General features: G+C 33.8%; 1 protein-coding gene across 1 annotated transcript in view; it reads right to left on the reverse strand.

Moving 5' to 3' along the window:
* Nucleotides 1-10462: 10462 nt before the first annotated feature.
* The window catches only part of LOC114365011 (uncharacterized), a 44386-nt gene continuing 36692 nt past the window's right edge, over nt 10463-18156 (reverse strand). Inside the window, exon 6 of the mRNA XM_028321430.1 lies at nt 10463-10833. Coding sequence (XP_028177231.1) covers nt 10629-10833 — 205 coding nt within the window. The 3' untranslated portion in view covers nt 10463-10628. The remainder of the gene's footprint in view (nt 10834-18156) is intronic.

The following is an 18156-nucleotide window of genomic DNA, read 5'->3' on the forward strand; positions in this document are numbered from 1 at the left end:
TAGCGATCATCTGCAACTCTCTTTCCTTTAGATCTGTGTTAGCTACATACATACAGTGTTATATGTTATTATATGTAAGGTAGACATGATGTCAGTTTCAATAAGCGAATTGCCATTATCCTTGATCCTGTGTGTTTAACTATTCTGGATGTATACATAGTTAAATTTGCTTTTTAGGTAATAAGTGCGTGTATTTAAAATAATATGTAATCTACATTCCTGTACCGCCAAATGGGCAGCTAAGGCCCATAATATCCCAACATCGAGTTGCGTCTTCTTCTTTGCTTGCATTCAAACCTCTTTCAGGGGTTTATTTGTGCTAAAATCAAGTGGAAATTGACATAATTCGGAACAATAGAACATAGGTGTAGAAGTTTTGAAAGAAATCCTTAAAAGGCGTGTCTGTTAGCGGCATGAAACAGCAAATTGTTTGGCGAGCTTATTTCCAAATGATAGATGAACCTTGTATAATCCAATTGCGTTTTAAATATATTTTTTTTCACTATCGACATAACATCATAGCTCATAATTTAAACACATTTTACAGCAACAGTTAGACGAAGTCAAAAATTGCAGAAAACCTAAAAATAATTCTTATTTCAATAGCATACATTATTTAATTACGTGTCCACCTGTGGACCAGTGTAACCAGTTTTTTGATATCTTATAGTTTAGAAATAATCGAGTCAGATCACTTATCGTTTCCACCCTGTATATTTCTTATGTTAATATCAGCTAGAAATTACATTAGATTCGTTCTAACGTTGGGTTGTTTGTTTGCGTTTAAAAAATCGTGATTTGCTCAAAATTTTAATAGTTTAAATATCTGCTGACTTTTGAGGATTTTTGAAGTTTCTTAATTTACTTATACAACGAAACCTGAATCAGTGGCATTTGCTGATATAAATTCGAGAATGGCAAGAGACTAGACAAGTTCGCTAATTAAAATTATTTTTCTTTAGTGGTAAGTTCAAAAACATCGGAATTCATAAAATTTAAAAGAAACTTAATATTAAATAATATAAAGACCAAAATATTATATCATTCTTTTAGGGGGGGGGGGGNTCAGCTAAGCGAGACGAGGCTCAAGCCAGTCCCCGGTGCTACGAATGCCTAAATTGATATTTCATAAAAGTAGGATAGTTGACACCTTTATAATTATGTTGACCATTTAGGGATGGGTTCGCAAGAATGTAATTAATATTGGATTCACCACGTTCACTAACACCCGTATTCACAAACATTACTATGAGGTCTCACAGTGCGCATGGAAGCACAGAATCCAAAAAAGCTATTCATAGACAATACTTGAGTTGCAGAGTGACACATACGAACAAATCACAGAGATCTAGCGTTCGACTTCGCATAGCGTTGCTGCTACACTTAGGCAAACATCGTTTGTGAATACGGGTGTAAAACTTACTTACATCGGTGATTAAAAATTGGGGCGTAGGTATATTTATGTTCTATAAAAGCCATCTTTCTAAAGATCTCGTTAAAGCTGTATCAGGCATTGGTCTGACACAACTAAGTTCGAGAGGCAAGACTTTCAGCGGGACTGTTATTGCAGGTGCATATTAAAATTCCATACAACTTCAAGCATACATTCAGGTTCTTGATTGGTTGAAGTTATAGGTATGTGTTACATTCAAAACTCATAATCGGTCAATAACACTTTTGGACTGGAACAATCAATCATCAAAAGTGATATAGACCAAGAGCATCAGTCAAAACTACTTTTGAATGATTTTTGCGGTCAAAAGTGGTTTTGAGTGATTATGAATTCTGACTGCAACATATATTTAGACTACTCAAAGGAATCTTATCTATGACTAAAGTTGAATCGAGCTTCGAAGATTGTTTTTTAATATACACCTTAGGTTCATATTATGAAGCGATATTAAAATATGAATGTACTTACACTCATGAATCTTTTTAGTTTGTTTTAATTTTAATGCACTTTGGAGAAAATTGCGACATGACTTATCTTGAGTGTTAGATTCATATTCGGATATCATTTTTTAATACGGACCATAATGTAACCGACCTGCCGAGTATTGTTATTTTCTCTAAATTAAAGACTTTTAGGCCTAAATAAATTTACACAAGTGTTGTCTTGTGCTTGTCAGTTATTTTTTTATATTTACGTTTAGATATGTTATGTAAGTACGTAATACAAATAATTGTTTTAACTAAAAAAGCTGATATTATTATTTTTTCTTGCGAGTAGGCAGTTTATATTTAAGTATCCCTTCAGTGATTAATATCACTTAATTCTTAAAGCTTCTCATCAAATCAGTGCTTTACAGAAAAATATATGGGTATGAGGTTGTAATATTGCACATAAATAGTTGCTATATTTTGTGACAAATGTAAATAAAATCCATTTATTCTCAGAGATATATTGATAAGTCTACAAAAAGAGCGAATATCAAATTTCGAGCGTACTTCTATCGTTTTTTGTATCATTTTTTAATTCATTTTAACCATTCATTGATCTTTGAAGATTACACTTGAAATTTTATTATTCGGGTATATCAGACACACTTAATCAGTAAATATCGATTTACTATGAAGATGTAGTCAAGATAAGTAGTTTTCTTTCCATGAATTTACCGGTTTCATATTCGCTCTTTATATAATGCAATATACTATAGATATAGTATTCATATACACATTATATATTCACAAAAAAACAGAGTATGTATTTACAAAATATCACATCCTGCATCAAAATGTACAAAGAATATAATATTGAAACGTTAAAACCGCGTTCATCTTGCAATCTACGAAACCTCGTAAAGGTTTTTTAGGCTATGATGAGATACTGGAATCACTAAACTACTGGTATTTATTTTCACCATGGCAATGTGTATATGATAGTTTCCTTCGTCATCTCCTTTTTTAATGGCATTAACAGTAATTTTTATTAACACTACACAATTGCTTACTGGTTCTTTAGTTTATACTAGAGAATATGCTTTTGGGCGATATTTTTCTGGATAGAATCAACTCCAGCTTGACTTCATACGGTTTCAGCATTCCCATATTATGAAAGCCCTAAAGTGCACGTCCATACGAAGAACCCTCCAGATTTGAAAACTAAATTGTATGAAATATTTTTGTACCAATAAAAAATAAACCTATTTTAAAACTAACACGTACCTACATGACAAGCTTGTAATAAAGGACTATAGTTAGCATTTAAACATATTGTTATTTTACCTAAAGTTATGTAGATAGATAATCGTGAATGAAACCTGCGTACTTGGTTTCAGTTATTTAAATAGTCTGCTATTTGATTAAATCAATTTTAAATTATGGTTTTATGTGTTTATTAAGGTAAAAAAGCTGGTACATATGAATGTAACTATGTACTTACGCAAAATCGAAGGTAATTGCTGATTATGTCACTTGTAACGAAACTACAACCATCATTGCAATTTGTGTTTATTACGATGAATTGTTACATAAGCTAATTTTATTGACTTGGGTATTACTCACAGCCTCTTTTTATCTTGCCTTGTAGGAATTACTGCGAAAAGACAGTAATATCTTGAAAGGTGCGAATGGTCCTCGCTTCCAGCTTTATTATTACAACATTTAGTGGATAAATTCTCTCACTCTAATAGCTTTCTCTTCAGCATGTAAAAGCTGAACGTACCGGCATGTTACAGTGTGTTCTTGTTGACTTAGGCCCAGAACAGACGGTGAAACGCAATTGCAACGAAACTGCAACTTCTAGTTACTTTTGAATTGCATCTAAGTTTCTGCCATAGATTCCGTTAAGAGACACACACACATGACGCGACCAGTTGGAAACCGGTTTGAATTCAAAAGTAACTAGAAGTTGCAGTTTCGTTGCAATTGCGTTTCACCGTGTGTTCTGGGCCTTACTAGTGTGACTTATACAACCACATGGCCTCATTCCGAAGAGGAAATCATACTGTATCAAAATATATATTAATTAACCATATTTTAAATAGGCTTCATTCTATATGTATTTAAAATGTTATGCAGTTTTAAATCCGCTGGTGTATTGATGTAATATATGTTAAAATCAAAATAGTTTTATTCTGGGAACGTAAAGGTAATAAATAATACATAATAACTAAAAAAAACTATGTGTTAGCATTAAAATCAAGACATGTTATAGCCAAAATGTTCTGAACTATGCATGTTACTGTGCATGTTATGTACAAATTTATTTTACGGTTCTAGAATATCACTGTTGTTGTTACCTTATCATCCTGTATGATATGTATACAGTGTATTAAATTGTAAAGGTAGATTAAAAATATATTTTCTTACGAATACTAGTAATTGTAAGAAAATATCAAATTTTAGTGACAAATATTGAAAATATTAGTACCTACATAATGCAAATATCTTCTTGTAGTTTAGTAACAAAAGTAACTATCCTGGGCCTAATTTGAACATTGATTCAGATTAATACTAAATTAAACAATAATTGTGAAAATTATATTTGACAATCATGTGACCTAATGAAGATGTTTATTCTCCGTAGAAACTAAATAATCACGCAAATAAAAAATAAGCTTACAGCTGGGAAGCATAGAAATGTATACATATTCATAATATTATGTAACTAATTCATTGTTGTGGCTGTTTAAATCGAATAATGGAAAGATAATATTACCTTCTGAATGTTATATGTCAATACTATATGTAATACTTGATTATGTTACTTCGTAAATTCGACAATTTTCCAATCGATTTGTGCTTAATAATACCGAATAATAAAAAAGTTCTGTAGTTCTACTTCTATTATGTTATTTAGTTTAGTGCGTTCCAGTTAGACCTTAATTACTTTATTTTGTATGTTAATTTAATTATAGCGAACAATTGCTACAAAAGCTGATTTTGTATTGTTAGCTATAACGTAATTGTTTGCATTATGTGTAAAATATCGAACTACTTGCTTATGAAGATTATTTTATTTTTATACATCTACCTAGTTGTTAAGTACTATTATAGACAACAATGTTTCTAACTGGTAAATATATGTATTTTCTCATAGAGGTGTTCAACCTGTATCTACAGGGTGTTAGGTAAATGGGTATATGAGCCGACACTAGCCCATGTTAACATGGTGATATAAATAGTATGGTGAAGTCAGAAATTTGATATCATCATTTTACTTTTTTAATTTTCATGCAAAATAAATTTTATGAAATCCGATTTGTATGAAAATTAAAATAATTAAAATGAAGATATCAATTTTCTGACTTCACCATACCATTTATATGACCATGTTAACATGGGCTAGTGTCGGCTCATATACCCATTTACCTAACACCCTGTATACATGCGTTCTGTACTATTTAGGACGACATGCTTGCCTTTTGTCAAACATCCATATAATGTCAGTTACATGATTGTATTTACTTTATTATATTTAGATAATATATTACATATAATATGTATTTCAAAAGATGTTAACGCTGTTAAATGTCACAAAACTATTAATAAACGAAATATATGTAAAAAAACCTATTATTTATTTATAAGCTTGCTGTAAATAAGAAGAAATGGTTGGTGGAATGCGTTGCAGACCGTTGTACTTGTGTCTGCTGTTCTACCTCATATAATCAAACAACCACATGCAAAAATAATTTGCAAATGGTAAATGGCAACCCATAGTTCCATGGGTATGGTATGGTATGGTTGATTTTTAGGGTTCCGTGCCTCAAAAGGAAAAAACGGACCACTTTGTTGTGCGTCCGTCTGTCACCACTCTTTTTCTCTGGAACGCGTGGAGCTATCAAGCTAGCCTTGGAGCTGTGAAAACATCAAACTTCTAAGCAGACCCAATCAAAAGATACAGCCGTTTATGCCGCAAATTTTCGCAATTTTCGACACTCACAAGGGAACAAAAACCTACAGGTAGGGTTGCCAGGTCCAAAAACACAAAAGACGGATTCAGTCCTTAATTTGGCCGGACATTTCACCTCAAAAGCCGGACATACCTTTTAGTATCAGCTCATGAGTGAGAAGTATCATCTTCGAATCGATAGATCGGTAGCCCAACATTAAGCGTGTGTGCTCGATATTATTATGTGGCTCAATTTTCAACTGGCATGGCGCGACAGCCAAACAAAAACCGGACAAGACAATATTTGGCCGGACAAGTCCGTAAAAAGCCAAACGTGTCCGGCTAAATCTGGACACCTGGCAAGTGCCTGCAACACCTGAAAAACGGAACCCATAAGGACGAAGATTCGTCATGTCTGTCTGTCCGTCCGTATGTCACAGCCATTTTTTTCCGAAACTATAAGAGCTATACTGTTGAAACTTGGTAAGTACTTAGATGTATTCTGTGAACCGCATTAAGATTTTGATGCAAAAATAAAAAAATAATAATAAATATTGGGGGCTCCCCATACTTAGAACTGAAACTCAAAAATATTTTTTTCATCAAACACATTACGTGTGGGTTATCTATGGATTTGGATAGGTCTTCATAAATGATATCGAGGTTTCTAAAATATTATTTTTCTAAACCAAATAGTTTGCGTGACAGACGCTTCCAAAGTGGAAAAAAGTTGATCCCCCCCCCCCTCTAACTTCTAAAATAAGAAAATGAAAAATCTAATAAAACATTATGATGTACCTACATTACTATAAAAACTACCAACGAAAATTGTTTTGAACGAGATCTAGTAATTAGTTTTTTTTAATACCTCGTAAATTGTAAACCGCTTATTACCGCGTAATCTTTCATACAAATAACTTAAATTAAAAAAAAATATTCATAAGTCAATGGTACGGAACCCTTTGTGCGTGAGTCCGACACGCACTTGGCCAGTTTTTAGTACATAAAGGAATGGCTTGATGCCTTACCAAGACTTGATTGCATCAGCTCTACCTCTACGTCCTTACCATTTGTTTAGGTCAGGTTTCTTCGATATTCGTCATTTTCGGAATCCTACTTCCTACTACTATTATAAATAAAATGCAAGTCAGTGTAGATGTAGGTTTTTAAGTATGTTAGTTGTTACTCTTTCACCCAAAAACGTATTTTGTTGAAACTTTATTGCTAGCGGCTCCCCGCGACTTCATCTATCTTACGCGGTTTAGATTTTTTCCTCGCTAACCGTCCCCGTGGGAATTTTGCAATATCCTGTTGTAACTAAGCTTTAAGTTTACTAAGGTACCTGCATGCCAAATTTCAAACGTCTAACTTAAGCGGTTTAGATTTTTCATACAAAAGAATTTTCCCGCTAATTCCCGTTCCCGTCGGATACTCCTAAGTATACTATAACCTGCCCAGGAGCATGAAGAATAATTGTACCAAGTTTCGTTAAAATCTGTCTAGTAGTTTTTGTTTCTATAAGGAACAGACAGACAAAAAATTTACTGATTGCATTTTTGGCATCAGTATCGATCACTAATCACCCCCTGATAGTTATTTTGGAAATATATTTCATGTACAGAATTGACCTCGCTACAGATTTATTATAAGTATAGATAACTTAGAATAACATAGGCTACAATTTATGACGATATGTGCCAAACTAATTGCACGGGCAAAAGCTAGTTACAGTGTAAACTCTATTAACGACATCTTGAGTGTCGTTAATAGAGTTTATAGAGTAGACTGAGCATTTTTTGACGTTATAGAGAGTTAAGAGTTGTCGTAATATAGAGTGACATGGTAGAGCGGATAGAGAACAAGGTAAACTAACAAATTCAAGAGATTTCGACGCTATAGTTTTTCGTATAATCGAGTGCCCTTATTTTCCTGTGTACCCTTGGCTGTTCCCTTGATGGTACAGTGGAAAATAAATTTTAACCGCTGTACCCTTGGCCGTAAAACCCAACCAACTTAAATTGTAAACGTGACCAAGAGGACTAGCTTTTCTTGAATTTGGCCAAAAGACAAAAACAAATGAACATCGATAAAAACAAATGAAGTAACATGAATGTAGATAAAAGTAAAACCTAATTATAATTAATTAAGTACATAGAATAAAGACAATATTACGCCATTTTCCTGTACCACTTCTGAAATGTCAAAATTATAGTACTGTCAACCGTCATGTAATAAAACAATACCGCCATTCCTCTCAATAAAACAAGGTAGGTATATCATCGTCAATGCAATTAGCTTCCATGATAAAATTCACAAAAATAAATAAATAGTGTAATTATTTTCTACTTTTAAGTGCAGGTTTTTTGGAGTCGGTTTTAATTTTTTTGTTAAAATTAATTTATTTCATGCTTTTTACTTGATTAGTCCTTGTTATTCTCACTGAAGATGGACAGTACCTATGTTTAATGAGATTGAGACTATTAGTTTTCCATTTTAAGAGTAAATAATCTTTCCTAAAAATACAGGCTACTTACTTTAAATATGGGCAACTAAAAAGTATCATCCAACTCCTAACTTACGAAGTTTGACCTTTCATCATCAGCTCACCTAAAATACCTGAAGTAATACAACTGTATGTACATACGTACCTAAAATATTTAAAGAATTATTTTATTATTTCTCCAACTCCTAAGTGTTAAGGAGTTTTACCTTCCATCATCACCTCATCAACATTAGATGATGACTACCAGATGCATATACTTGAATATCTTTAGAATAAATATGAAAAACTATATTCGTGCCTATAAAATTTGAGGGTTGCCTTCGATTTTCCTAGGATCCCATCATCAGATCCTGACTGGGCACAGTATGTTATGAGACTGTATAATCGGACATTCTCATTTATTTGATGAAACGTATAGAGCTCAGTTATACAAACATGATAGTAAAACTCCCGTTTGAAAATTCCAAGTAGTTTTCGCGGTATAAAAATTCAAAGTTACCTATTTTTTTACTTCAAAATTATGCAAAAATATTCTCACTCGTTAACTAATAACATTTAATTCAGAATTGTTATAATACTTCATAGAGCTCTTAAAACTACACGTAATAAGCGTATTAAGTGCTTCGTAAACGCATTCAGTTAATTAGGAAAAATGATTTTAGTGATTTTTGTTTTTATTTTTTTTCTCAATTATACCTTAATATATGCAAACATTTTTAATTGCAAAATATAGTCTGATATTTAATCTAATTGTATTAATAAAATCAGCTTTAAACTCCGTGATATATTAAGAATTTTTAAAATCGGTCCACAATTGACGGAGTAATTGGTGAACATAAATAGAAAAAAAAAATGTGTACCCTTTTTTGAAGTCGGTTAAAAATATGAATATTGTCATTATTCTATGTACTTAATTAATTATAATTAGGTTTTACTTTTATCTACATCCATGTTACTTCATTTGTTTTTATCGATGTTCATTTGTTTTTGTCTTTTGGCCAAATTCAAGAAAAGCTAGTCCTCTTGGTCACGTTTACACGGAACAGCCAAGGGTACACAGGAAAATAAGGGATCGAGTGACGTTATAGAGTTTACACTGTTTTCTATAAGTTACGCAATTCAGTGTAAACTTTAAAGGAACGCCTTAACGATCTTTACACCCTTTTTTGTCGATATTGACTGAGAAGTTTTTATAATAACTGTTTTCTCCGATGCCTATCTATACATATGCATATAAGATAGCAAGGTAGGTACCACAATGATGTGTGCTGCAACAGCCGAGGTTGCAATCCTAATAATTCATAAACAGCCATAGGCGATCTTTAGTCACTTACCGACTTACTCATTATACTTACCACACCGCCAATCTTCACGGGGCCTGCATAAGTATAGTGGTCCAAACTAAAACCCGTATTCACAAACGATGCTGTGAAGCAGCAAATCGAACGCACAGCCTTGAATAGAGCTCTGTGATTGGTTCTTCACCCTGTGCGTCCACGCGCACTGTGAGACCTCATAGTAATGTTCGTGAATACGGGCGTTAGTACTCTGCAGCATTTGAATCCGGTAGGTGATCAGTAGTTTTAGCAGATATTTGTTCAGCTTGATTAAAATTTAAGTAATGGGATAATCCTCAACTCTTACCAAGTACAGTCAGCGTCAAATAGTTCGTGACACCAATACTAGTCAAAAACTTGACAACATAACCTACTTTATTCCAACTGTAACAAAAACGTATTGAAATTGGTTACTATGGGTGTCACGAACTATTTGGCGCCGACTGTACCCCTGTGTACTTTGCCTAAAGCCAACAAAACCCAACCAGTGAAGGTTGAGTCAGCTTCGGAAGAAAGTTATATTCTTGATCAAGTACCTAAGTGGTTTTTCCTTATTTATTTCTTGAATTCACAATAAAACAAATAATAATATTTTAAAATCATATTGTACTCTGTATAGTTTTAATCAATTTATAGGATGTGTGTGTATGTGAGTAATATGTCTTTCTTTTTAAAATCATATATTATGTAGTTAAATTGATAAGGTTATGTATAAAGAAAAGGTTCTAATATGTCGATTAGGTAAGTATGAGACGATTTGAAGTTAAATGAAAAACTTTTTAATTGTATTTTATTTTATTAAGAAAACCAACTGCGTAGTGCAATTTTTTACAAATCTAGTATATAACTATGAGTAATATCTTTATTTGAACGTTACAAACAGAATACTTAAAGCTATTTAAATAGTAGTTTACAAATCGTAAAATACTTAAAGAAAAAAAGTCATGAAAATTTAATCTCTTTTCGGGGCCTTTACATGTCTTATAATCTTTTTACCCCAACGCTTCGCACCACTGTCTACCGGTTGAAATAAATAAATAAATAGAAATATCAGTTGTAGGTAAGTTGTTGATTCAGGCAGTCCACGCATTCTTGTATGGTGTATCTTAATGCGTAGATTGTCGTCACTCCCTGAAGCGTTGTCGCTGACCACCGACCTGTAACCCAGAAACAAAAGGATCTATTAGTTTGATACGTTGAAAAACTATTTAAGTTTATGAATATTAAATAATACAAGTAATTATTACACAAAAAGATCAAAAAGTACACAAAAATACAAGTAGATACAAACAGATTAGGCAAAAAGATGCAAAATAGTAATAGCACATAATAATTATACCTAATTTTAACACGACAAAAGAACAGGTATCAATACATAAAAAACATTAACAAGTTATCATAAAAATAGAGCACAACAAATAACAACAAAACAGTATCCAGTAGCAGTATAAAAAAGTGAAACGGTAAGTGACAGAAATAATCGAAATTGTTTTTGAAAATCGAAATAACATACAAAAAAAATCAAAAAGTATGTGCTTGTGCACATTAAAAAGTACATTAATATGCCAACTTTCAGCTCAATTGGAAAAAGTAAATAATTGAAACATGGTTTGCAAAAGGACATCTAAACATACATACGAACATTGTTAAATAAAAGCTTGTAAGATCAACGACGTTCCAGATGAATGTGGGAGGTAAGGAGTCAACAAAGCTGGCTGTGATATGTCGGTACTAACAGCACACCACCGCCACTTTGTCGGCGCCCGCCCTCCCTGCGAAGGGACCTCCAGGCAGACCGGCTTCTTCCAGAAGGTTAGGTGGGCTGTGTCGCTCATCAAAGCTGGCTGTGATACGGCACTAACCACGTACCACAACCACTTTGTGAGCAACACAATCCACACAGTTATCGCTTGCTTGATCTTCACATTTCGCTATTCATTGCAGCTTGTTCTACTGCGTTGATCCCACGCTGTAATGTCGCACAGCCCAACTCGTCAAAAATGGCTGTGATATGCTTATCCAACAACATTGCACCGCCATTTTTACGAATGGGCCATGGGCCTGCTTCTTTTCTTCACTTGCTGCTGACACGTTGAAATCATCTCCGCAAACCGACCACATCAAAGTGGCTGTGATATGAAGACGGGTGACATTTCACCGCCGCTTTGACAGGCTAGGCCCGAGAAATATTTTGATTTGTTTTGTTCATGATGTCTTGTGTTCGGCGGCAATGTGATGGTGCTGTACGAATGTGGCCATGCTCATCAAAGCTGGCTGTGATAGCTGCACTATGATCTATAACACACCAACTTTGATGGCAGGGCCACATTGAATTACGTACGCCTGAAACGTGTACAGCGAAAATACAAAGCTTGCATGTTGAAATACAAATATACAAACAATAACAGTGAATAATCGTGAAATGCGTATAACTACTAAACAATAGACAGGTAGAGAACATACACAAGTACAAAAAACGTGTCAAAACAATTGCAGTGTTTTACAAATTAAACCAATTCAAGTGTAAAATCGTTTATCGTGAAAAAGGATTAAAGAGTGAACTGAATTAAAATTAAAAGTTGCCAAATTTTACACCTGATTTACAAAACCACAAAATAAGGGTAAAAAAGTCAACAAGTTTTTTTAATGCATAGCTCAAGGCAGTTATCGCGATTTCAAAAACCATAAATCTTTAAAGAAGCAGCACAATGTTTATTATAGCATACCAGTATATTATTCAAGACGACCACCGCGGACAGGCAAATGTATCGAAATTAAAACGAGTAATCAGAATGAGGTGTACTCAGGTACAGGCCTGTGTGTTAACTGAGCAATTCCTATTTCTTCGACCTGTACGAAAAGACATTTAATCTCAACACGCTAGTTGTTTCTATGTCAACAAGAAAATATGAGCTCGGGGTGAAACAATATATTAATTAGTAGCTATGGTTACTAATGAGAAAAACAATACCGTTTCTTTTCCGATGGTGTCATGTTTCATAGAACAAAATAATGATCTATAGAATACACGGGAAATAGAAAGGTCGTCCACTGAGGCGGACAATAGTTGTTGTGCCCGGTAACATAATAAGCTCAGCATTAGGCACGAGCCATATTAATTTTCTTGGAACCGATAAGGCGTTATATGTATTAGATATTATCTCTCAATCTCAGCACCTACGGTACATTATTAAGTTTCTGCAAAATAATCCACAATAATATCGTCTTAAAGTAAAACGTTATTCATTGTTGATAATTTAGTGTTAAAGACAATTTTTTCATAGGTTTTCTAATTGGCTGTCATTAAGTTTAGCTAATTGACTGGTCGAAAAGACCAGTAAAAGAGACTGACTAATTGAAACGTTTATTTTCATGACCTTAAAATAAAGACAAGCCCTTCAAAAGCCCTGTGAAGTAACCAATTGTCGACGTTTAACGCAAAGGCAATTACTTAGGTATCTCACATTTCATGCTACAGGCTACTGCTGTAGACGCAATAAACTCTACGAGCTTCACGTTTTAACGTTTGAAATAAACTATTTCAACCAAGGTATTGGTTTGCAATTAGAGCAATTAAGCAAGTAGAACGATAGATAAATACAATCGTTTGACAATTATCAAAATTTATTTTATAAGTGAATGATAGCAGAACAACAACAAAGACAGGGATCATATTGTCACCGCATCGCTGTATTTGAATAAAACTTTTATAACAAGGCGACGGACTGCGACTAAAGAAGCGCAAACTCTGGAAGAATGGCATCGCCGACCCCGCACCTTTGCACATGTTTATTTTTCCACGTTAGGTGCGAACTGTAGCGACATCGTTAAAAGTGCGCTGTACCGTGTATTTTCAACCTGAATGCTTACGACGTAGAAGTTGACAAAAGATTGTGCTGCAAACAAGTTCTAAAAGTAAAGTTGGTCCTTCAATACGGTGCGAGTTTGAAAACGTGCATATACTTAACAAACAAGCTGTGATCAGAAAAATGGTAATATTGAAAAGGTGTTTCCGTCTATGATTATTTGTATAAAAAAGAGTAACGTACTCGTACGTAAGTAAACGATCCAGCTTATAATATTGTTAGAAGTAAGTTCACCACAACGTCCACAACAGTCGAGAGGTATCACACTAGGGTCCTGTAATCCTGTCAATGCAATTGAGTTATCGTCGCCTATCCCTCAATCAGAAATTCCATTGCAGGTACAGGTGGCTACACTAACCAAAATAAACAAAAGCGGCGTACAGCGTGGGTTGTAAAACGAGCGCAACCCTCCCGTCACCTGTTGGACGGCTGCGGGTAGTGCCTTCCTAGTACCGACCTACACGCCACCTAACACTGCGCAATTACCCTACAAACACCGCACCTAACGCATCAGTCTGACGAATTACTAGGATATACGAAAGTTACTGACTAGTTGTAAGTAGGTGATATTGACAACATAAGTTGAATAATAGTGAATCGCAAAATATGAACGCGAAAGTTAAAAAGGCGACATAAAGTTACCGATACAGAGTTTCAGGGCGCTTCTAAGGTGTAATGAAGTTCGGGACTTTAAATATGATAATTAGGTACTGGAGAACCCTCGTCGCAAGCAAAAAGTGACGATCTCATTATAAAAATTACGTATACTTATTTAATATTTCCTTGAACAGTTTGAAATGAGATACCGTGAGAGTAAATAAAAATACGCAAGTTATTTTGTTTACTTTGAGCTTAAATATCAACGAACACCGTTAACAACTTGTTGGTATGTACGAATTGGTATGTGGTTTATGCGATATCTAAATCGAAACAATGTTGTATGTGGGTAGTTGTACAGCCGGCATGCGGCGGCGGCGGCCGCAGAGCGCCGGGAATGCGTGCGGTCGCAGACAGAACCGCAGCAAATTATTGTGCGCTACTACTGCTATACCTACCTGTGCAACTGACGGCTCTATTATCTATTTTCAATCTACAAAGGACTAAAAGGGCCTTTAAACAAGATACTACTTTGCTTCGCCCCTTTGTGGATAGCAGACACAAATGAGATGTCAGCGATGCAAAGGGCATACGATTAATTTTCCTTACACTCTTTCCTGTTTTCCAATATTTAATCGAGTTTAGAAAACTGATATTTATTGGTATAAGTTTACTTTTAACGCAAACATCTGGTTTTAGAGGATTTCCAAAAGATATGTTAAACATTTGTTTTATGAGTATACGAGTATTAAGGTAACATACTTGGAATCAAATTAATCAGTCACTTGTGTCACGGTAATACTATCTATACAGTATTCCAACTCGGCCATATTTTTCAAATAAATGTCAACAGCCGCGCGGTACGTCACGGTATGACAACATGCGATAGGGCTGCCCACCTGCAGACCCTATTTTCATTACATCTGCCTACTAATAATTTCTATCTAATTTTGTGATTGTAATTTTTAATTTTATTTTGAAAAAAATAATACTTCGTGAATGAAATACGATAAAAATGCATGTTGTTTTGTGATTAGTAGATTTCATTTGAAAAATATATTTGTAATGATATGTGATTTAGTAACAAATCTTATAAACCGACCACAAAATGTATGCGTCTCGACTTAGGCGTACAAAATGCTTGATTATTATACAGGGTGTTAGGTAAATGGGTTTATAAGCCGACACTAGCCCATGTTAACATGGGCATATAAATGGTATGGTGAAGTCAGAAAATTGATATCATCATTTTATTAATTTGAATTTTATTACAAATCTGATTTTATAAATATTATTTTGTATGGAAATTAAAAAAAATATGATGATATCACTGACTTCACCATACTATTTATATGCATATGTTGACATGGGCTAGTGTCGGCTTATAAACCCATTTACCTAACACCCTGTATAAATAGGTACTTATAATTATTTTTATAAAAAAAGTGCGCTTACTGTTTAAAAACAACACATCGTCCGTTTATTGCAGTGGCACATTCGCGACACCCCCGACTTTTGCATGTCGAGCGCATACCGAGATTTGAATTTCGAAGGAATTCTCGCGTTTCGTCCGTTTATATGAAGTTACAATACTGTATGATAATATTACCGTGCTTGTGTCCTATATGTAGATGAGATCCCTAACCGCAAACGTATATGTATTAAGGCTTTAATTAGCGCAGCGGTTACACGTCTGAGATGTACTTAGGCGTGAAGAAACGGTCGTATATTCATAAAATACAAAGATATATAAACGTAAGCAAAATAACAAATCTGAACATATTCCCGATAATCACTTCCCCAGGTATCACTTCCGCTTGCCTATTGCCAGGGAAGTACGAGTCCAAATTATTTCTCCGATTGCGGATGTGCGCAAAAGGACTAATTGTGTTATCGTCACGATTTTTCTTATTTCCTTGCTCTTCATTTTATTACTCGTCAATTGTACAGATGGATTTTTAACTCTATTACTCGTACATTCTAATTGAATTATTTGAACGTCTTTCAATATTTGCGCCGTTCACACTTCGGAGTTCATGAGTAGTGCGTGTGATTGAGAAGTTTTTCTAACTATTCTAAAGTAACTTTTTAGATATTATATATCTACATAGGTATAATATATTGGTATAAATATTAGTTAATGTCAAATCATTTAAACCAACAATAGTTGTGCCAGAATTAACTTTCATTTTATTTTATTTTCTGAAATATATTTTTTTATTTTATAATAAAATACACGCTTTGTCTTCACTGATCGATACTGCAGCTCATGAATAACAGAGCGTTTAGCTTGTAATTATGACTTATTACTGCATATTGACTATAGCAAGCGGCCTCCAAGGCGGCAACAAAGATATTGTAAAGCAGGTAAATTCATAATTCAATAAAATCAATATATTGCCGCTAATATTAGAATCAAGACTGGACATTGCATGTGAAAAGACTTTGTTTTTCCCTTCGCGATTACAACCGGTATTCAACATTACGTTCGATTTTATGACTTATGTCTTTGTGAACTTAATACACTATCATGTGATCAAAGGGACGATCATATCGGTATGATAGGCTAAGTAATAGAGCAATTCACTTTGTGTGTTAATCGTACCAATTTTCTCTGACAACTCGCAAAGGTAAAAAGTTTTTTAAACTATCTTCGACATGATTGTTTTCTAATGCATTAAAAATTATGACTGTAATTTGAACTTCTTAAGTCGGTAAATGAACCATATAGTGGAATATTACTTTAAAGGTATTGAAATTCTGTGATAACATTTTCACTTTTCCAACTCACATAAAATTCAAACAAAGGACACAAATTGCATCATGAAAAAAGTAATAAAGTAACAGACACGAAACGCAATATCCTGTGCATCCTTTTAAAAACCGATGGAACTTCATATTGCCGGGGATCAAATTGTATCACGGTTTCCAATTTGCAGCACAAAGGTTTAAAATAATGCCTCTGACAAACTACCAGCCGGTCGGGCGCCGTCGCGCTCACCTACGGCGGACCGTAATTAAATTGCCAATGTAACAAGCGCGCATTCGGGACATAATCAAACTTCCTTTCCCGCATCCACACACAATTTGAACTATTAATTATTCAGTGTTCAGTGCAACAGAGTATGTTTTGGGCAACGGCACAAGCTCATTTTGTTACTATGTATTCAATTGTTTTAAAATATAATTAGATTTAAGAAAAACTGACTAATTAATTGGTGCATTCGTAGCACTAGATCGAATCTATGGCGGACCGTAATTTTTCCAATGTAGAAAACGCGGATTCGGAACATAATCAAACTTCCTTTCCCGCAGCCGGGCAACGATTGGGGCACAATTTAAACTATTAATTATTCAGCTCTCAGTGTAACAATGTATGTTTCAATTAACGAGAAAAGGACCATTTTGTTAGTATGTAATGTATTAATTTGTTTTAAATTAGAATATTTAAAGATTTGTTAGTATATTCGTAGCACCAGATCAAATCTTATCGACGATAATGATCCAAGACTGTTTATTAATAGAAACGTTAATTATTAAAGTAATTATCATTAAAAGATGATACAAATACTTAGTAACCATGAAAATTATTAATTAAGCAATTCTAAGACTGGCGCCTTAAATAGTTTGTAGTACCTGCCCACTTTTCACTAATTAGCTTCGAAAACCTTCAGCTAAGTATTTTGCTCAGGTATTAATACAGTGAAGAGCAAGTTATAATGATTTTAAAATGAAAGTTAATAAAATTAACACGTTTCCAATATTGTAAAAAGAAATGTTTCTAAAATATGTGAGAAACAATATAAAAAAAAAACAAAGTAATCACACTAAATGATATCAGTAGTGATATAAAAATAAATATTTAACTTAAATAAAAGTAAATTAAAAAAGAAAAATTCGAAAAGCCACCTCTACAGACAGACTTTGTTAGATAAATATAGTCATAAAATATTAAAATAATATTTAAGATTACAATAAAATAAAAACAATTAACTGAAAAAATATCTAAGTTCAACA

Source organism: Ostrinia furnacalis, unplaced genomic scaffold (genome assembly GCF_004193835.3).
Source record: "Ostrinia furnacalis isolate ACB-3 unplaced genomic scaffold, ASM419383v2 OfSCF7532, whole genome shotgun sequence".
Classification (NCBI taxonomy): Eukaryota; Metazoa; Arthropoda; class Insecta; order Lepidoptera; family Crambidae; genus Ostrinia; species Ostrinia furnacalis.